At 42.8% G+C, this 22,765-nt stretch overlaps 1 protein-coding gene across 3 annotated transcripts in view; it reads left to right on the top strand.

Annotated features, from left to right (window-relative positions):
* The window catches only part of STAC (SH3 and cysteine rich domain), a 158,738-nt gene that overhangs the window by 79,911 nt on the left and 56,062 nt on the right, over positions 1–22,765 (top strand). For 2 of the 3 annotated variants that reach the window (XM_045904071.3, XM_045904070.3), the window contains exons 3-5: positions 17,529–17,629; positions 19,209–19,290; positions 20,584–20,699. In XM_045904071.3, coding sequence (XP_045760027.1) covers positions 17,529–17,629; positions 19,209–19,290; positions 20,584–20,699 — 299 coding nt within the window. The remainder of the gene's footprint in view (positions 1–17,528; positions 17,630–19,208; positions 19,291–20,583; positions 20,700–22,765) is intronic. The other variant, XM_045904073.3, reaches the window with a different exon arrangement.

Genomic DNA, 22,765 nt, shown 5'->3' with positions numbered 1-22,765 from the left:
ATCCGTGGTTCTCAACTAGAAGGCGATTTTACCTCCCAGGTAGGGATTCAAGACTTAGCAAGTAAAAAGAAATTTGAATTTCAGAAAAACAACCAATGATTTTTTAGTGTAAGTGTGACAGGCAATATTTGGGACACAGTTATCCCATGCAATATTTGAGGTATTCATATATTAAAAAAATAATTTGTTAATTAAAATTTAACTGGACTTTATTTTATCTAGCAGACTTATCTCCCAGGACATTTGACAAAGCCTGGTGTTGTTTTTGGTTATCACAATTCTGGACAGAGGGTGCCAACGGCATCAGGCAAATAGAGGGCTGGGATATATTAACCATGCCCCAGTGCACAAGACAGCCCATCACACACACGCGCAGCAAAGAATTATCAGGCTGCAAATGTCACTAGTGCAGAGACTGAGAAACTCTGCTCAAAAAACTTGGATTTGAAAAAAAAGACTTTGAGGGGCCCCTGGGTGGCTCAGTCAGTTAGGTGTCCGCCTCTTGATTTTAGCTCAGATCATGATCTCAGGGTCCTGAGATCAAACCCGGAATGGGACTCAGTGCTCCGCAGGGAGTCTGCTTAAAATTCTCTCTCCCTCTTTCTCTGCTCACCCCCCACTCTTGCCTGTGCATGTGCACTCTCACTCTCTCTCTCTCTCTCTCTCTAAAAAAAAAGACTTTGGAATCTAGAAAGCAATAAAGCTATCCACTAAATTTTGGGAAAAAAAAGGAGGGGTTGGGGGTGGGGAGTCTTTGGGCACTTTTCCCTTGCCAACCAGAGGTAACTGAGATGGAATAGTCTATGAGGTCTGCTGCAGAATGTGCTCTGAGTAACCCGGAAGAACGCCCCACCTCAAAGGATGTTGTTCCAGGAAAGCAAAACAAAGCCCGCCGTGCATGTCAGCATGCACAGGGCGTGCGGCATGGAGCGAGTGAGCAGCTGGCACCTGGCGGAATTGGCAGGACTTGGCCTCCAGGATAACACTCTCCATTCTACTGAGGCCAAGGTCATGGTGCGTGGAGATGGGGGAGAGCTGCTGTCACCTTTTTTGCCCCAGGCTCTCACCCTCCGGACCCCAACCACAAATTCCCCACAGTGGGAACTCCCGAAACCACACCACCAGGGTGATTCCTCTCATCTCAACATGACCTTATTTTTATAATTCTTCAAAAATAATTGCACTTCCTTTCAAAAATATGCCGTATCTTATTTCTCATTACAAAAGGGAAATGTACTCCATATAGAAAATGAGAAAATACAGATAAAAACAAGAACGAAAAAGTATTTATAATTCCACCACCCAGATAGAAATACTATCAAAGTCTTGCATATGCCCTGCCAGACTTTTTGACATGTATATAATGTTCATTTTAAATGAGGGTTTTCTAAGCATTGTGGTATATGACCCATATTTTGACACTTTAACATTATACTGTGAGCGTTCTATTATGTCAATCGTTATTAAATCAAAAATTGCCTCAGTAGCCAAAAAGGATTTTGATTATGGGTTTTCCAAGCTTTTATTAACTAATACCTTATTCTGTGATATTTTAGTTATTATCCTGTTTTGTGATATTCACAAAGCAATGGCAAATGTCTTTGTAGTTAAATCTTTGCAGACATATTTAGTTATGTTTTAAGGCCAATTCTGAAATTGAAATTGCTGTAGCCAAGAATTATGCATCTGTTTAAAGTTTTTGGTACATGGTCCCAAATTAATTGGTTCATGTTCTTAAATTAACAAATTAAGCCCCCAAATTAAGGGCTACCATTTCCTCCCTCTTAGCAGCAGTGTGTGGGAGTGCCAATCACCCCACAGCCAAGCACTGATGGTTTTCTTTTCCATTTTTTAAATCTTTTCACATTTGATAGAGTAAAAATGGATATCTTGCTATTTTTATTTCCAGTTCTTTGATTACTAATTAAGTCTGCCACTTAATAAATGCTTAACTTTTAATTCCATTTCTTTTTTTTTTTTATGTTATGTTAGTCACCATACAATACATCATTAGTTTTTGATGTGGTGATCCACGATCCATTATTTTCATATAACACCCAGTGCTCCATGCAGTACGTGCCCTCCTTAATACCCATCACCGGGCTAACCCATCCCCCCACCCCCTCTCCTCTAAAACCCTGTTTGTTTCTCAGAGTCCATAGTCTCTCATGGTTCATCTCTCCCTCCGATTTCCCCCCCTTCATTTTTCCCTTCCTTCTCCTAATGTCCTCCATGCTATTCCTTATGTTCCACAAATAAGTGAAACCCTATGATAATTGACTTTCTCTGTTTGACTTATTTCACTTAGCATAATCTCCTCCAGTCCCATCCATGTTGATGTAAAACTTGGGTATTCATCCCTTCTGATGGCTGAGTAATATTCCATTGTATATATGGAATATTCCATTGTATATATTCTTTATCCATTCATCTGTTGAAGGGCACCTCGGCTCTTTCCACAGTTTGGCTATTGCAGACATTGCCGCTATGAACATTGGGGTGCATATGGCCCTTCTTTTCACTACATCTGTGTCTTTGAGGTAAATACCCAGAGGTGCAATTGCTGGGTCATAGGGTAGCTCTATTTTTAACTTTTTGAGGCACCTCCACACTGTTTTCCAAAGTGCCTATACCAGCTTGCATTCCACTTGCATAGCAACAGTGTAAGAGGGTTCCCCTTTGTCCACAACCTCTCCAACATTTGTTGTTTCTTGCCTTGTCAATTTTTGCCATTCTAACTGGTGTAAGGTGGTATCTCAATGTGGTTTTGATTTGAATTTCCCTGATGGCTAATGATGTTGAACATTTTTTCATGTGTCTGTTAGCCATTTATATGTCTTCTTTGGACAAGTGTCTGTTCATGTCTTCTGCCCATTTTTTGACTTGATTATTTGTTTTCTGGGTGTTGAGTTTGAGAAGTTCTTTATAGATCTTGGATACCAGCCCTTTATCTGTAGTGTCATTTGCAAATATCTTCTCCCATTCTGTGGGTTGCCTCTTTGTTTTGTTGACTGTTTCCTTTGCTGTGTAGAAGCTTTTTATCTTGATGAAGTCCCAAAAGTTCATTTTTGCTTTTGTTTCACTAGCTTTTGGAGAAGTATCTTGAAAGAAGTTGCTGTGGCCGCTGTCAAAGAGGTTACTGCCTATGTTCTCCTCTAGGATTTTGATGGACTCCTGTCTCACATTGAGATCTTTCATCCTTTTTGAGTTTATTTTTGTGTATGGTCAAGTTTCATTCTTCTGCATGTGGCTGTCCAATTTTCCCAGCACCATTTATTGAAGAGACTGTCTTTTTTCCATTGCATGTATTTTCCTGCTTTATAATCCCGTTTCTTTTATAAGCTGTCAGGTTATGTCCTTGTGCAATATATCTTTTGGTTTATTTATCTTTCCCTTTTAATTGGTAAGAAATGCTCATCAATCCAGTATAATACAGTATAATGTCCTGAATTTTATAAGGCACATATTTTTCCCAATTTATCTGCCTTTCAGCCTTTTTTATGAGTGAGTATATTTTAATGTAATCAAATTTATCAATCTTTTGTATATTGTTTTCTCTCATAAAATCATACTTAGAGCTTCTCTATTCAAGAATAAATAAGCTAGCTTTATATTTTCTTCAATTAACTTAATAGTTTTAACTTTTTTAAGGTTTTATTTATTTATTTTAGAGAGAGAGAGAGAAAGAGCAGGGGGAGGGGCAAAGGAAAGGGGAGAGAGAGAATCTCAAGCAGACTCCCCACTGAGCATGGAGCCCAACACAGAGGGCTCAATCTCAGGACTCTGAGATCATGAGCTGAGCTGAAATGAAAAGTTACATGCTTAACCGACTGAGCTACCCAGACACCCCTAATACCTTCAACTTCTCTGTAAATTCCTTAACCCATCCAAACTTTATTTCAGAATATGTTATGAATTAAATATCTGGTCTTTTCTACCAAATAATTTACCAGGTGATTCACCAAAATTTGTTGAATAATCCTTTTCACTGCTGATTCAAAAGTCACTTTTATCAATCATTAAATTTTTAGATACCTAAGTATATTTCTTGGTTTTCAATTCACTTTATTGGTTATTTTGTTTGTTTGTTCAGCACCAATAGCTCTCTGGTTTAATTATTCTTGTGGGTTATCATAGATTCTTTTTCAAAAATGTTTTGCTATTCTCAAGCATTTATTCTTCAAGATTAATTTTAGAATCACTTTAGGAAGTCCCCCACCCAAATCCCATTGAGACTTCAACTGGAATTCTGGTGAATTTGCAAAACTATTTGGAGAAAATTGGCATCCCTTCAAAACATATTTTTTTTTCTTTTCTTATTTAATAATACCATGCTGAGTATTCATAACATCACGCATCTTTGTCTTCTTTCAAACTTAAAAAGAATTCATTCAACAAATATTTGTGGAGTATCTCCTCTCTACCAGGTTTTGTTCTAAGCCTTTAGGATGTAACAGTGAATAAACCAGGAAAAGATGCTGGCCCTTATAAAATTGACATTTTCGTCGGGGAGACAATGGATAGGATGGATGGTTGGATGGATGGATTGATGGATGGATGGATTCATGGATGAGTTTTCAAGGTTCCAAGTGATGTGGAAGGAAGAGCAATGTAAAGCAAGGTGAGAAGGATCAGGAGTTCAGAGGCAAGGGACGGATTGCAGTATCACAGGAAGTGGTCAGCATAAGCTTGTCAAGATAAGACCTGAGCAAGACTTGTGAAAGGTGGGAGAACCCTGGGGAAAGGGCATTTCAAGTGAAAGAAACAACTAGAGCTAAAGCCTAAGGAAGGAGTATACCTGGTAAGCTAAGTAACAGCCCAGTAGCCAGTGTGAATGATGGCAGAAGAAAGTGTAACTGTAGACCATTGAGAGGACTTCAGCTTTTACTCTGTAAAGTAATTATAGGACTTTAATGATATTTGCAAAAGGTTTCTTTAGCTGCTATGTGAAGAATAGCGACTTCTAATACTTTGGAGGGATGGGGCAAGGATTGAAGCAGAGAGGACAGTCAGGAGGCTGTCACAGCAGTGCAGGTCAAGATCAGGGAACAGCAGAAGAACTGAGAAGGGGCCAGACTCTTGATATATTTTGAAGGAAATACCCAGCAGGATTTTCTGCATGTGGGCTGCATGAGGAAATTAGCAGACAGGGATGCTGCCAACAAGGCTTCTGGCCCAAGTAACTGGAAAAATGGAGTTGCCATCAAGTGAAATGGGGAAACTGCAGGTCGAATAGGTTCTGGGGCAGGTGTTGAAGGGAAAAGATCATTAATTCAGTTTGAGACATGTTGAAGTTTGAAATGTTTATCTTGTAGCCAAGTAGGAAAATGTCAAGAAGTCAGGAGATAAGGAGTTTGAGGGGCCTTTCCTAGGTAGAAGATATAAATACTGGCGTTGTAAGCATGTAAATAGTATTTGAAGGGATAGGGTTGGATGATATGACCAAGGGAGTAAGTACAGACAGAAGAGAGAAGAGGACCAAGGACTGAGCCCTGGGGCCATCCAATCTTAAAAAGTTGGGTATAAGGGGAAGAACCAGCAAGAGACCAGGAAGAAGTGCCTAGTGTGGTAGAGATAAGCCAAGAAGATATACCATCTTAGAAGCCAAGAAAGAAAATGTTAAAGAGAATGATCAACCTTATCAAATGCTGCTATTGGTAGATAGATCAATTACGGGATGAACTTTGACTACCAGATTTAGCCAGATGTTGGTGTCTGGTAACGATGAGAGCAGTTTACTGGTGAGAGAGAGTTTCTAATGTTTCCTCATTAAGTATCAGACAAACTCATGTCAGATGTGTATCCTTTATTATAGTATAGAATATCCTTTTATTCCATCTTCACTAAGAGCTTAAATCAGAATGAGAAATCTATTTCTATGAGTAATTAGATTAATAGCTATTTCTAATAATAAACTAGACTGTGTACAATGGAATAGTCAGTCATAAAAAGGAATGAGATACTGATACATGTGGATAAACCTCAAAACCAAACTAAGTGTAAGAACCCAAACACAAAGGTCACAGATTGATAATCCTATTTATATGAAATAGCAAGAATAGGTAAATCCATAGAGACACAAAGCAGACTGATGGTTTCCAGAAGTTGGGGGAGGGAAGAGTGGGACATAATTGCTTAATGTGTATGGGATTTCCTTTTGGGATGATGAAAATATTTCAGAATTAGATAGGGGTGATGATTGCACAGTATTGCGAATGTATAAAATGCCACCGAATTCTTCACTCTACAGTGGTCAATTTTATGTTATGTGAACTGTACCTCAATTTAAAAAAATACTGGGAAAAAGAAAAAGCTGTGGCCCACTGGCCAAATCTGGCCCACTGCCTATTTCGAACCACGAGATGGGAATGGTTTTTGCATTTTTTAATTGTTGAAAGAAAATTTAGAGAAGAATATTTCATAACACATGAAAATTATATGAATTTAAATTTCAGTGTCTCTAAATAGAGTTTTATGGAGACACAGCCATGCTCATTTGATTACTTGTTATTTGTGTCTGCTTCATGCCTCAAAGGCAGAGTGGAATAGATGCAGGAGCAACCTAAAATGCTTACTCTCTTGCCCTTTACAGAGAGAGACACGTTTCTGGCCCCTAGTCTAACTCCTCAGGAAGAAAAAAACAAACAAAAACCAAAAAAACAAGAAAACTCCTTTATAGCCAAGCTTTGCATGGTTGACGAGTTTTCTTCTGGAGAAATCCTCCATTCTGCTACCAGAATCTCCAGATTCTTGAAATATAAAGTGTTTTTCAAAGAAGGAGTTGGGGGTCATCTGCCTTCCTCCTGGTAATTATGCCTTCACTTGATTAGCTTGTAAGCCATTTTAAAAATCCTACACTAGATGACAAGAAAGCATTTCTAATGCTGTGGTGAATGTTGTAAAAATGTCACTGGTGGCGTGCTCAGCATGGGCGAGATTCTTACCAGAGAGTAAGGCCAGACAAGTAATTCTGTCCCCTCTCCATCCTGAAAGGGTAAACTCCAGAGAAGGCTAAGCTCCATGGTCCTCCCCAGCTCTCAGCCTCTTTTTTCTCCCCTGCTCCCCTAAAATCAAAGTGGCAAGTGAAGGCAAGGGAGGACCCCACCCATGTCAATAGAACTGACTTTCTCAGTTCTGACAGCTTCTCTTCACAATCCCTGCCAGAGCTTCCCAAATCCTAGTCAGATCTGAAATGTGAAACTTAACATCTCAGTGGCCCATCTTTCTAGAGTGTGGATGAAAGTGCCTACCCATTCATTTTGTCTTGTCTTGTTTGGGGGATGTTTGTTTGTTTGCTTTAATATTCTCTCCTCAAATTCTTAATCTCAGGAAACAAACTGAGGGTTGCTGGAGTGGTGGGGAGTGGGACAGTAGGGTGGCTGGGTGATAGACATTGGGGAGGGTATGTGCTATGGTGAGCACTGTGAATTGTGTAAGACTGTTGAATCACAGACCTGTACCTCTGAAACAAATAATGCAATATATGTTAAAAAAAAAAAAAAGAAGAAGAAGAAGATAGTAGGAAGGGAAAAATGAAGGGGGGGGAATCGAAGGGGGAGATGAACCATGAGAGACTATGGACTCTGAAAAACAAACTGAGGGTTCTAGAGGGGAGGGGAGTGGGGGGATGGGCTAGCCTGGTGATGGGTATTAAAGAGGGCACGTACTGAATGGAGCACTGGGTGTTATACGCAAACAATGAATCATGGAACACTACATCAAAAACTAATGATGTAATGTATGGTGACTAACATAACATAATAAAATAAAATTTAAAAAAAAATATTCTCTCCTCAATCTCAAACCTTTCCCAGTGTGGTCCTTTGATACAGATCCTCCAGGGATATATGTGGCCCTTTAATACAGAGATGCTCCAGATGAAGGCCCAATTTTGCCCTGCAGACATTCTCCTAGAAAGCTGAGGGATCAATGTCATGCAACTGACAGTCCACATGGGCTTTAACCTTTGGTTCTAATTCTCTCCCGTTGGCCACAGCTGCTAAAACTTTCATCAGCTTGGTCTGCATCAGGTGTTAGAAGTCCTTAAATGGTTAGCTTATGACGTTAATACATAACGAAAATATAATCATTATATATTATTATATTTAAATGTTTAAGTATTATTTAAATAAAGTAGTAACATAGTTAATAAATAAGTATGAATCTTACTTATAAAAGATCGATGGAACGAATTCTTCTATAAATAATACGTTTCTTTAGTATTTGATGCTGTATTCGTGTTTCAAATGTATTGGAGGGGGGCGCCTGGGTGCCTCAGTCGTTAAGCGTCTGCCTTCGGCTCAGGTCATGATCCCAGCGTCCTGGGATTGGGCCCTGCATCGGGGTCCCTGCTCCGCGGGAAGCCTGCTTCTCCCTCTCCCACTCCCCCTGCTTGTGTTCCCTCTCTCGCTGTTTCTCTCACTGTCAAATAAATAAAAAAAATCTTAAAAAAAAATGTATTGGAGGTAAACCTTTACAGAGCAAGGGTCACCTTGCTTATTTGTACATTGAGTGTGGGGATTTCGGTGTAGTACACACAGGAGAGTAGAATGTAGACGGTGCTCTATCTGGGTCATGCCTCATCGAATCCTGAGTTTGGAATATCCAGCTCAGCCTTAAGGAATCTGGGAATCGTGACCTCAGGGAAAGCCACCATTTAGAGCTACAGGTGATGCACTTTCTAGTCCTGTTACCATTTACTTTTGCATGTTAAGTTGTGCTTATTAAAAAGAGGGTCCCTTGGTGTTTCCACTTTGTGCTTGTGACACCCTTTCTCAGATGGGGAGACTGAGATCAGAGGACAGGTGCCCGTCCAAGGTCTCAGAGCTAAGGACTAATACCTCAGTCTTTTGATACCTGAAGTCCAACTTCTTCCACCTCGCCATGGTACATTTATGTATTATGTGTGCATGTATATACACACATACCCAGATCGAACATACAAATATAAGACAATTTACGTGTGAAAGTTATAATAAGTTGTAGAACAGCTATCCTGCTTTTGTACTTTTGTATTCTTACATTTCTATTTCTCCACCTTGGCTCCACGCTTCCTTTTAAAAAGAATCAACCAAGATGAGAACATTTATGACATCAGTGTCATTTTCAAAACAAAAATAAGTCCCCAAATAAGGACATATGAAAACTAGAAACAGCAGCATACACATATTGGCTAATGCATTTGCAGCCTTGATTCCTAATGCATTATTGATTGCATGAGTAATCGCCAGCTTGGCGGCTTTGGCAATGTCTGCAATGGGAAAAACTCTATTTCCCACACTTTTCTTCTGCGTGTATTCAAGATCAGTGGAGCCTGTAATATCTTATACATATCTGTTACATGGACCTGCATCTCTGCAGTGGCCGGCTCATCCAAAAAATTCTTGTTCACATCTGTCCGCTATGAGAGCCTATCTGTTACCCATCGCATATGTGATCAGAATGCCTCTTCCAAAGAGGATGTTGGGACAGGAAATATTACTGACATAACATAATAGCCCCTTCTCCTCCAACCTTCCAACCTTATATTCAATGGCTGTGGTAACATACTTGTATTTTTATTCTATGATTATCATAAACAGAGCTGAGAGGACCATGAATGCCTTTGTAATTTTTCTCTTTCAATTTCAATAGGAGAAATCCAGACCAGGTCAGGGTAGAGATCTGCTGATGTGCAGATGGCTGGCAGGAGGCAGTGGGGACGGGATGAGGGAAGAGAGGCAAGCTTCCAAGTTGTATAGACCTGGACCCTCGTCCGGTCTCTATCCTCACTAGCTGTGTGTCCCTGGGCTTCAGTTCACTCCCTGTAACAGTGAGAGAACAAAAATCCTTACCTCACAGGACTGCGTGGATAAAAACAGGGGGAAAATTGCAGTATTGAGTTCACAGCTAGTGAGTTACATATTCACCCCAACTCAACGTTTGTCCATTCTTTGCCATCAAAGTTATCAGTTACCCCCGCCTCCTTCAATTAAAATGATACCTTGCATATAACAGGTAACAAGTATTAATAAAATGAAGAAAAATCCAGGAAACTGCCTAACAGTGCACAAGAGCTCGATAATTTTTAATTCCTTCCCACTTTCTTTCCTTCCTGCAGGATCAGGGTGAGAATTCGTTTCTGACTTCTAGTACAATGTTCTTCCATCTCAAAAGTGTGTGTGTGTGCGCACACGAGGGTGTGTGCGCAAGTGTGTGTGTGTGTTGACCGCCAAGCTCCTCCCATCTTCATTGTACTGATTTTTTCCTCCATTCATTTGTTTTTCTCTCAAGTCCCCCTCTGTCCTCATGAGAAGAGAGAGAATCATGCCCAGTGACTCCATCTAGCTTAGTTGGCTTCGTGTGGCCTCACAGTCTTAAAGATCGTCTCCACACCGTTACTTGACATCAAAAAGAAGTAGCATGTGAAAGTCACGGAAATACTTCCCATGTTCTGCATGCGTTATTTTTAATTCCACTATGGAGCATTGACTCTTCCAGATCATCCTGTTATTATTTAGATGTTGAAGGCACAGTTTTCAATAATGCAGCCACGGAAGAAGATACAGAGTTTAAGCATTCCCGTACTGAAGGCAATCATGAAGGCAATGGGGGAGATCTTAGCGTCTCTGTCAGGACAGCAGAGCACTCAACAGACACTGTTGTAGGGTCCTCTGGGAGGTGTCATGGGAGCTCATACCAGGAGGAAGACTCAGAGGCCAATGTAAGCTGTTAGCTACGAGGAGTCCACCGCAAAGGGACATGAGTCAAGGGGCATGACTAATCTGATTCCAGTCCAGATAGTTTTCAGCATCTGCTCCAAGGAAGATATGATGAGCCAGTAGCAGACACAGAGACAGTGATTCCCAGAATCAGCTTTCAGCTCACTTCCTAGGTCAGGCAGACATCACATGGAACAGTATCTGGCCTGGACTGTAGGGCCACGCAGGACCTGGGAGGTCTGAGTTCCAGCAAAGCCGGATATAGTCACATTGGAACAAGGGTATGAAAAACAAGACCCAGCCAGGTGGGGGCCCATACAGTGCGGATCTGCAACTAGAGTAGAACCCAATAGTCGCACAAGCCTCCAGGATTTGGGGCCACAGGGAGATATCTAGCTCTTTCCATAGAATGAGTGGGGTGGACCCCCAGCATTCTCTTAGCTTGAACACTTCTCTGGCCCAGGCCTGGGTGGCTCATCATTCCTGATGGACTGCAGTGTTCCAGCCAAGGACCTTTCTGGCTGCAGAGGTTCCAGAGGTGAATAAATTACCCAGCATCCCATGCTGAGGACCTGCTGTGAAAGGTACTCCAGGAACAATGAGGGAGCTGTGCAGAGTGGAGGGTCCTGTATAAAGGAAGAGGGGAGGGTGTGTGTGCAGGCAGCTTCAGAGAATATCTAAAAGGGGTTCGAGATGAGAAGCTGTTTAGCAACTGAACAAGAAAGGCAAAAGAGTTTGTGTGAGCAACCCTTAAGAAGCCTAATCCAGCACCCGTTGCCAAGAACCACAAATGATCTAGGAAAACAAAGGAGGTCAAGGTGGAGTATACTGAAAATGAGACAAGGCAAGTGGGCAGGGGGTTGCATCAGAGAGGGCTTCTTAACAGATTCCCCCATAATTCTGTCCCATCCCTTGTGTCGTGTTCATTTAAGGGTAGAGGGCCCATGGACAATGTTAGCTGCATTATAATGCCCACTTTATTATCCAGTAGAGATTTTTTTGTTACAGCCTCTCATTTAAAGACACTGTCATCTTTCCACTGTTTGCATAGTTTCTAGCCCTTAAATGCCTCTGGTTTGCCCAGGCACCAAAATTCACTTATTGCTTTTGCTCTCATCTCTCTGGCTTTGAGAACCTTCTGTAACATGGACTTCCAGTCCTCGCTAGTGTCTGCACACTCTTGATAGAAGCATCTGTGCAGTTTCCTCTCCCAGCCATGGTGTGGCCCCCTGCACTGGGGGAGGGCAAAGGTGGCCCCAGTACCTGAACCCACAAGAACAGGGGCTGGTATGTCTTTGAACTTTTTGACCTGTATTTACCTCTGAATTATTTATAGGTATTTTATGTAATTCAAGAAATATTTATGGAGCTATTTATAGATACTCTATTTTTATGTATATAGTTCTAAATTTTTTAAAGTTTTTTCCCAAATCACAGTAAAGAGTCTTTTTTATTATCTGACATTAATTTTAATCAAATAAATTGTAGGAGTAATTCCATAGTTGTAGACTCTGAAAGCAAACTAATTATTAATAATAATTACAACGATTGTCTGCGGAATTAAGTACTGTATTATGATTCCATTTCTTTTTCTACACAAATTTATTTTTACTCATTCTCCATATTATTTTCCTGGTTAAGGGGTCTTGATTGTAAACCCTTGGTTTATCCTGTTTTATCTTTAACTGATACTATATGAAATTTGGCTAAGGAGTAAACAGTGCCTCAATGGCCAAATGTTATCAAAATGATTCTGGCCAGCTCTTTTGTAGATATGTGTAATCAATTTTATTTTTCAAAAAAAAGGAGCCTGTCATCCAATGTCGTTGAGTAGCCATTTGCATTGAGAAAACCCCTTTTATATTTCTGCCAATATCTATATGAGACTCCTTTATTCACAAGAGCTTCAACACTTGGTTCCTCTAGAGACAGCTCACTTATCCATAATGGTAAATCCTACCATGCTCATAAAATAGCCCAGTGCCGGACAGTTAGTCAGTGTTGTCCTAGCTTGCACTGATCCATTCCAAATTCCATTTGAGTATCATAACTAACATCCTTAACAATTTTCCACCATAACTCATAGAACTATCTTAGATTTATCCCAGAAGTTCAAATTCCAGGGAAGAACTGATGGTTATGTGATAAGCTGGCTCCATATTTTCCCTGTATCTCCATATACCACAGACCACATCAATCCAAGGGGCTGATATGACCCAGCTTCCAGCAGCTTCATTTTTATTTGCTTTTTGCCACAGTAGGACATGAGAATAGTTTAAATATGGTACAGATGGTACTGAGAATACTTCAGTGGAAAATTTCTCATCCTATAACCATGACACTTCTGAAAGGCAGCTACTTTCATCCTCTTTAATTGTTTCTTCAGGCATTTATTTCAATATATCTAAATGCTGCACTTACTATTTATTGATTAATGAAACATTTATTGGCTTCTGGTTGACACCCTCTGGCACCCCCTGCTCGTTCCCCTCTGCCTTGCTCTCACCTTCCTACAAGAGTTACAGCACAATCTTTGCTGTTCCTCTGTTCTCATCGTCACAACTACTTCTGTCACAATTTTGTGTGAACTTGATAGTGTATACACTATTGTGACTATTGCTAATTTCTGATTCAAATATTTTTTTTAAAGATTTTATTTATTTATTTATTTGAGACAGAATGAGAGAGAGAGAGAGCTCATGAGAGGGGGGAGGGTCAGAGGGAGAAGCAGGCTCCCCGCCGAGCAGGGAGCCCGATGTGGGACTCAATCCCGGGACTCCAGGATCATGACCTGAGCCGAAGGCAGTCGCTTAACCGACTGAGCCACCCAGGCGCCCTTCTGATTCAAATATTGTGCTAGGATTACATTTCTTTCCTTACACAAGTTTTATATTTCCTCAATTAGAAATCACCTTTTTAATTCCCTTGACCTTTTATGCACCTATAGTTTTTTTTTTTTTTCAAATGCTTTCATGTATCTGTCAGATGCCATATCTGTTACAGCATCGAAACCTGAAAAGCATCAATAAACTTCTAAGTTCCATTTTTCCCCCAGGGGTATGGCCTTACTTCATCTTGTAGCACTTGTCTAGGGCTACTGCAGAGCTGTCCCAGGGGCATATCATTTACCTTTCCTCTGTGTCAATTCCTCTGTTGTGCACTGGATCCAACAATTTCTTCTTCCTCGATTTATTCCCTGATCTTTCTAAGGCACATTTTTCATTAATGTTCTGAGAAAGGGTGTATGGAAAGCAAATATTTTGAATCCCTGAATATGTGTTTATTCTGCCTACATAATCGTTGGTTATTTGCCTGGGTATACAATTCAAGGTTGGAAAGTCTTTTCTCTCAGAATTTTAAAATTCCACAGTTTTTGAGGGTCCCTGATCTTCCCATTTCCAAGTTGCTATTGGGAAATCCAGTCTCCCCCCTTTTCTGCTAAATTCCTTGCCATTCCTCCAGTTGCTTTCTATCTTCTGAATACATGAACTCTCTTCTACACTTGCCACTCTTCCCAGTAACCTTGTTATTCGGGGTTTATACCACTTTTTATTATTGGCCTGACATTTTAGTGGGCTTTGGTATGAGTAAATGGGACTCTCATGTGGCCAATCCACCATGTTTATTCAAAGTCCAGTGACATCTTTATGTTTACGAGTATTTAAATCCATGCAATCCCCTTTGCATATATTTCAACACTATTACTGTTAGCAACTCTGGGAGGACTTAGAAGTATTGCCATTTGATGAGGAGACAGCTGAGGCTCCAGGAATGTTAGTAGCTTTCTTAAGTTTAAAGGGCCAGCATGAGACAGATTCTAATTTAAAACCATGTTTTTCCCACTCTTACTGAAGCCTAAGGGTCACATTCAGTGATGCCTTTGTGATGGAGGTCACTAGTAATGGGTCAGACCATAGCTTTCCCATATCCTGCTACAGTAAGCTAACACCAGTGAGTGATGTGATTTATCCCTTTGAACTATTCTATGAGCCACAGAATACAAGCTTTCCTCTTCAGTCACTCCTGCTATTCCACAATAGAAATTGGAACACCTAAAACCAAATTATTGTTGGTGATCTGATTCATTCAAATAGTGGAGTGTATTAGAACAGACAAGGAAAACTGAAATTACAGTGTTCAGGCCTGAAGGAGAATATACCTTAATATATAATAGTGCTATTTCAGAGTCCAGTACACAATGAAATAACTCTTCTTTGAAGCTTTTATTTATTCTCTCATAGGGCACAAATAGCATTCTCTAATTTGAAAACAAAAAAATAAGTGATTGCTTTCAAAGCCCAGTGTTTAGAAGGCATTGCAGTAACCACTCTTAAAAAAGGAAAAGAGCCTTTCCAACTAGTATTTATGAACAAGCACACATACCCAGTAATTTATGGTTTGTTTATATGTCACTTTGCCTTTTTGTGGTTGTAAGAGCAGACACACATTGTGTTAAATGATACCTTCTCGAAGGGAGTTTGCAGGTAATACCTCCTGAAGGTATCGTGGATCTTTGTCCAGACATGAGTTTGCCTGTGGCTTTTCCCAGTTGAATATCATGTTCTGTACTCTCCTTTATTTTAACGTCTAATTATCCCCATTCATATCTTCATGTACCTTATCCCCAATAAATGGAGGAAGTTTTAGGGTCAAGCAGAGGAAAAGTGATACTAGGCAGGACCTCTTCTGACCTGGACCCTCAGGCTTCTCATCTGTGGAATAAAATCATCCCTATAGATGATCTTGAAGTCCTCTCCGAGCTCTTGAATGCTGCTTCTACACCATCAATGAATCAACTCCACTTAATTATCTCAGTCGGTCACCCTTGCTTCAGTACATGTATGACTGTGAGAGAATTTGTTGATTAACGTATTTAACACATATTTATTGGACATCATACTCAGAGCTGGGTACCCAGTGGCCGATGAACAAACACAGCCCTTAGCCTCATTGAGTTCACAGTCCAGGAGAAAAGGCATACAAAAACAAACTCTCAAATGAGTAATTGTGATAAATGCTGTGAAAAACAACAACAGAGTGCTGTAAGAAAGAAGAATAATAATAATAAAGATAATTTAGACAAGGAAAGGGGGAATGTGGCCAAGAAAGCTTCATGGGGGGAATGACAAGAGACCCAAAGGATGAGGATTGGCTAGCCAGGTGAGTGTGATAGAGACAACATTCCGGGCATTTAGGGCAGTGTGTGTGAAAGACCCTGAAGAATTAAAGAGCTCGTGCCTTCAGGGAACTTGCAGAAGGCCATGTGGCTAGAGTATAGCGAACAAGGGGGTTAGCTTGAGATAGAGGCAGATATGGGCTCCACCAAATCATACAAAGCCTCCCCACCATGCTGAGCATTTTTTATAACACCAGAAAGGCAGGGAGAACCTACTGAAAGCTGTTTACACAAGAAAGGGAGGTGATTCAAGTCTTGTTTAAATGATTGTTCTGGTTACTGTGCACGCACTGGAGGAAGACAAAAACAGAGAAACTAGTTCAACTAGGAATGAGTCTGGACAAGGGCCAATGGTGGTTTGGATGGCAGAGAAGAGGGTGGTTTTCACATACGAACTTGGGGTGTCCTCATTTTGCTTCTGTAGTCTGCTGCATAGGGAGCAGGATACCTGTGGCCTCATGTCTCCGAGTATATGTACATATCAATGCCTATGAGATGTAGGGAGTCCCATTGCCTGTCCAGTGGTCTTCTTTGTCAGCATTCTTTATGTGGGTATAGCCACAGCCGTGTGTCCCACAGACTCCAGGGGACATAAGCCAAGCTTTTAAAATAACCCCCTTGAATCCTCTCTAAGTAGGACTGAGGATGAAAGGAGTAGGACCTCAACAGCTCCACAAAGAAATCCTCCCCAGCCCCCACCTTCTTCACTTTTCTAATGTGCTTGATGTGCTTAGCCATCTAAGAGCTATAAACTCCCATTTTGGCAGCCCATTTTTGGAGGCCTGTGAGGAGCCTATCAGCTCACTCACTCTGTCTCGCACCTCTTGGGACCAAGTGGAGACAGAAAATGTCCCGCTCTGACATCCTCACCTCGCCTCCCTCCAGCTGCACTGTAGAACATGAATGCAGATGGCCAGCATCCCTCCCATGTCCCTGAGGCCCCCCAGGCCCACCCTCTTGTCTGCCCCCCAGCACTGCTGCCCTGAGCCTCACTGAAGCATCACAGGGTCACCAAGGAGCCTCTCTCCTCCTCTGCCTCCTTTCTTCCTACCCCATCAAGGCACCCTGTCCCAGGAGGCTGGGTGACTCTCTGCAGCAGTGCTCTCATGGCCACCCACCTCCTCTTCCTCTTCCACCAGGCAGGAGCTGCTGTCTGATCCAGCCCTCTGTCCCCACTTGAAGTATCCTCAGCCCTCTCTCACACAGACCATGCCATTCCCCCTTTATTGGCCATTTACCCAAGAGTCCCAATAGCTCAGACTCTATGACAGAAATTCAGGTAAAAAATGGGCAAAATTTCAGCACTTGCACTCCTTGGCAAGACATACAGAAGAGCAGAAACAGGCAAAGAAAGTGGCATTTGCTAACTTGAATTGAGTTGAACGGTGACATGGAGGAGGCTGAGATTTTCTGGAGTAATGAAGAGGAAAGGAGTAGGAAGAAACCAGAGCTGATACCTTAAGTGGTACCAGATGTGGGAGAAGGTCAAAGAATCTACCATAAGATCTTGTCTGTTTCGAAAACATCATGCTAAAGTCACAGAGAAGAAGAATGACCTGGGTTTAGGGAGTAACCACTCTTTTAGGGACTTCATGCTAGTCACCAGGTAAAGGCAGGTTGTATCCTAACCAAAGCTCACACATGTCTGACAGGAGCAAACGCTAAGCATGGGCTGCGCTGCAAGGCCTGTAAGATGAGCATCCACCACAAGTGCATGGATGGCCTAGCACCCCAGCGGTGCATGGGCAAGCTGGTAAGGGCTGGTGCCAGGAGTGAGCCCAGAAACTCCTGCCCATCCAAACTCCTTCCCTGTGGCACCCTGATAGCCAGACACTAGGAAAGCAGCCCCCAAATCCCTGGCCTACCAATAAGGCTTCCTTGTTGGCATAGTGATCAAGCAGAAGAGGAGCTTTATCAACCTGAGAGACAAATGCTCCCCATGTGAAAAGGACTCCATGTCCTTAACATGGTGACCAACTTGTCCCGGTTGGAACTTTTTCAATTTTAGCACTGCAAGTCCCATATCCTGGGACTGTTCCTGTTTTAAAGAGGAAAGTGTGGCATCCCAGGAACCTTCCCAGCCCATAAAAACAAGGGTGGCTGGTCACCTCAGTGCTAAATTGGCTGACGGCTCACTGGATGTCAAGAAGGGGAGAGAGATTAACCACGCCCCTAAAAATGGAGAGAATAATAAAAATCAACGCACCACTTTAAGAGATCATGGTGGCCAAGCCAAAGAAGGTCAGATGGCCCTGGCCCATTCTAGTTCTGGTCTTAGCATCTTGGGAGCGTGGGCTTCCGTACTGGTGCCACATGTGGATAAAAAGCAACCCGGAGCACTTTTGAGGGTATCGATACTAGGATGGCCAGAGAACTGACAAAGGGACCAAGAATGTCTACCCTAGAGATACTTAGGCTGTGACAGCTGTCTTCAAAAAAATTTAAGACCTGTCATACAAAAGAGGAATTCTCTCCTGTCCTGTGGCTCCAGGGAAAAGACCTAGGATCAGTAGATACCAAGTCTTAACAAAGAGCTAATGTCACTAAAGACCTGCCTCCATGGCTAGTGGGAGCTCCTCCCACCACCCCACCCCCCCAGCAGTGGCAGTGTTCAAAAAAATGAAGATACCACCTGCCAGGAACATGGGCGAGGATTCTGGAATTCCAGTAGGGGCCGGGCCACAAAGTTCCCTTCCAACACTGGCATAGAGTAACTCAAGGTTCTTAGAGAGTTCATCTCCTTACTCTGATTGGCAGTGTCCTCTTCTCTAAAACCCCTGCCGCACCTGTTCCCCTCCTCCTCCTCCAATGATTTCCACAAGCCAAGGCAAAGACCATGAGTGAGAGATCAGAAAAACATAGCAGAGAGTCTAGAACACAAGGCAAATGACTCTGTGGGGAGCTTGTCATATATCCAAGGTCCTTTTGGCCTCTCTCTGAGGTCTGCTTCCCCTTGCCCAGGCCTTTTATGAGTTTAATAAACCTCAATAGTAAAATGCAGTGAAATAATGCGTGCCAGTCCATTTGTATCCCGGGAGATAATGAGGAGCCTGGACACAAGGGAGGTTGCTATGGTCTGCACACGGAAGAGAGGCAGGAAAGGGAAGGGAAGGGCTGGGGCTTGCTTTCTGGGAGGAGCATAGCTTGTTTATTGCCACCTGTCTCCCATCCCGCCCCCCCCAGGGATAAATTCTAGGACAAGCTAGCATCTTCAAGGGCAACAGAGCGGTGCCCCCTGGAGAAACCAGCTGGTATGATTTTCAGAGCTCTTGTGTGGTTTTCTCCATCTCTTCAGTGACATTAAGCCTTTCTCTTTCTCATTCTCTCTCCAGCCAAAAGGGTTTCGGCGTTACTACAGCTCCCCCTTGCTCATCCATGAACAGTTTGGATGCATTAAAGAAGTTATGCCCATCGGTGAGTTGGGATGCTGATGGGTTGAGCTGGGTTTTGAGCAGCAATGTCAGCATTAACAGCTGTTGCTGTCTCAGGACCGCAGATCTAGCAGGCTATGTTTGTGCGTCTGTCTGGTAGCTGATGGCATTATGATTGTTTGCTTTGCTGGAGAGGAAACATAAGGAGGAGCAAATTCTCCCCTCCCCGATGAAGCTTGAAAACCACTCACGTCCCAAAGGCTGCTGATATGCTATACCACCCCTCAGCATCATGGCAGAGTGGGAAGAGCATGGAGCCTAGCATCCCACAGACCCGGCTCAGACCCCAGCTCCCCCGCTGACCCACTAACTGTGTGTCTGGACAAGTTACTCAAACTGTCAGACCCTATAAATGAAGACCAGCAAAAGCTGCTTTTCATACTGTTGCAAAAAAATAAATGTAAATTATAGACCAATGCTTGGAAGGAACTCCGTGAATATCAGTTTTTCTTTAATGAGGACAAAAAAAATGTCTTATATTTATAGATCTTTCTGGCTTGAAATTTTCTTTAACAATATCTTTCAGTTTACTTCTATTTTTCTCTCTCTCCCTGAGAATCTCCGTCTCTTTTTGCCTTTGGAGGGGGCAAGCTTTAAACTAGAAAGCTTTTAAACAGAAATTCATGAGGCCTGGTAATGTCAAATTCTTTTTTTTTTTTTTTAAGATTTTATATATTTGAGAGAGAGAGAGAGCACAAGAGGGGGGAGCGGGAGAGGGAGAAGCAGACTCCCCGCTGAGCAGGGAGCCCGATGCGGGACTCGATCCCGGGACTCCAGGATCATGACCTGAGCCGAAGGCAGTCGCTTAACGAACTGAGCCACCCAGGCGCCCCGGTAATGTCAAATTCTTTCAAAAAGACTTGCCTCTTACTGCAAACTTTGAGTCTCGCTCAAGGCTTCGTCCCTTGGTGAGCAGAACCTCACACCAGGGGAAATAAAGCTGGTATCGGGCAGAACCTTGACATTGGAGTCCTGAGGATGGATAACAAAAGAGGAAAAACCAATAAATCAGGAAGCGTCTGGGAACTGAGAGCTCTGGATGTAAGTGGTGGGTGCACGGGAAAGACCTGGCCAAAGGGCACATATTGTGGGGGGCCCACCTGCCGGGAAAGCTTGACCACACACAGCTCCATTTTCCCAGGGGTTAGTGAGTCTGTGGCACAGAACCTTCTTCTCCAGTGCTGCTGACCCAGGAGGTATGATAAATTCTTGGTTGCCTTCCTGATGGTGAGTGGAGGAAACCTGTCACTCAGATGACCTTTCTCTTCTGTTGCAGCCTGTGGCAATAAGGTGGACCCTGTCTATGAGACCCTCCGCTTCGGCACCTCCCTGGCCCAGAGAACCAAGAAGGGCAGCTCCGGCAGTGGCTCTGATTCGCCTCACAGAACCTCTGTAATTATACTCCTCCTCCCTCAGTCCACCTGCAGTGCTCTGGGAAGGGCAAGCCTCAGGGGCTCCCCATAAGTGCATCGTGAGGGCAGGTCTTTGGGAGTCAGGCAGCCTCTGAAGGAAAAGCCCAGGTGCCTTGGGCCACTAAAGGTTAACTTCCTGTTTGTTGCCAACACCCAGGGATCATTTTACTTTCATCCTCAAAGACCATGCTCTTGGCCTCATGATCCTCGACTCTCCATGTACTCCCCTTCCCTGCCCTCCCACCAATATTTGATCACATGGCAGTCAACACAGAAAGGTTTCACCCAAACAGTGGCAGAGGCAGGGAAGTCCCAGCTGTGGCCAGTTTTCCAAATCTCCTTCCGGCTACATCCCAGTTCAAGAATACAGCTCTTTCTCACATTTTCTCAGTCTTTTCTCGCTAAGACAAGGTACTCCCATTGGTTTCACACAGAAGCTGCCCTCCCCAGAGCACTGGACCTGTCTCCATGGGACTCTCAGCCTCCCAGACACCTCGCCCACATTTTATTTGGTCGAAAATGACTGCCCTGTGCATCTCTGTGACATGCTCTCATCATCCTATCTCTGGCTGTCCCAACCAGAATTTCTATAAATACCCCACAATGCCACACAACTCTGCCACTCATGCTGAAGGCCAACATCTCTCCTGCAGAGACAAGGACCTTCCAGTTGATGTTGCCAATTAGGGTGGCTTGCACCCAGTTACTGGTTCCATTGTTGCAGCCCCTATTAAAATAAGGATTTCAGGGCAAGGCACAGATGAGCCACCAGGTGGTCTGCCCAGCTGGGTCCTGTCAACATCAAGTGATTAGGGTGAATGGAGAAGGGGGATGCATACCGGTCAGAGGGGTTGTCAGGGGCTGAGTAGAAGCAGCTCCTTCAATGGGTGCAGGTCAATCCACAGGATAACTGAAATGTTATGTGGGTGGATGTATAGGTCATGTGGGTGAGTAGGTAGGTTTGAAGGTCTTCAGATTGATGCCACATGGTCATCCTAGATGCCACCTTTTTTTTTTTTTTTAGATTTTATTTATTTATTTGAGAGAGAGAGAGCATGAGCAGGGGGGAGGGAGAAGCAGACTCCCCGCTGAGCAGAGAGCCCGACGTGGGGCTTGATTCCAGAACCCTAAGATCATGACCTGAGCTGAAGGCAGATGCTTAACCGACTGAGCCACCCAGACGCCCCTAGATGCCAAATTTAAACTCACTGAAAGCCCTGTTCTTTGTGCATCCCACTAACTTCTAAGAAGGAAGAACCAAAACATATTGTATTCTTTTTCCTTGCTGACCCTAAAATTGACGTCAATTAGTTCTCTCTTTACTCAGTTAGCAAACATGAATTAAGTGCCTTGAGTTCACCAGTACTGTAGAGGACACAGAGGAAGGGGAGGACATGACTCCTTACTCTCAGAATTCACAACTTATTTCAGAAGACCAAAGCAGTAGAGCACAAAGCAGATGATGACAGCATTATTTGGCACTTTTTAAGAAATACACTTTTATCTGTCTTGTGCTATTTGTATTAAGAATTGGAACATAACATACATGTTAAGTGTATTATAATAGCTATGGCATAGGAACACGGCAGGATTTCAGAGTAAAGAAGGAAAACGTTTCAGTAGACATTGCCCTCAAAGCAGAGCAGGTATAAGTTGTGACATTTTAAGGTACCTGATCCTGATGTTCTCCCTAGGGAGGCCATACATCAAGTTGGCAGTCCCATTGATGATGTTGGTTCTGGCAACATGGGCTGGATGATAACAAGAATATAAGGAAAGTTTCTAGCACAGAGCCTGGCACTCAATAAATGGAAGTTGCTGATATTTAATTTTCATTAAGCATTTAGCCCTTGGCTGGGTTTGAGTTATGACGAAATGAAACAAGGGTGTAATCCATTAGAAAGGTAAATATGTTCTCTGAGGACATTTCCCAGGCCATTCATGGGGCCCATTCTTGGGCTCTGTAAGAGGTTGGACTCACTCCAGGGTTCCACCCTGCTGTCCTGCTCAGCCTGTCTCCTCTCATGTGTCCTCCAGTCACTCCTT

The sequence above is a fragment of the Mirounga angustirostris genome, unplaced genomic scaffold (assembly GCF_029215605.1).
Source record: "Mirounga angustirostris isolate CCGP_5_RB_7025 unplaced genomic scaffold, mMirAng1.0.hap1 SCAF_1, whole genome shotgun sequence".
Classification (NCBI taxonomy): domain Eukaryota; kingdom Metazoa; phylum Chordata; class Mammalia; order Carnivora; family Phocidae; genus Mirounga; species Mirounga angustirostris.
This window is presented reverse-complemented; position numbering and strand designations above follow the sequence as displayed.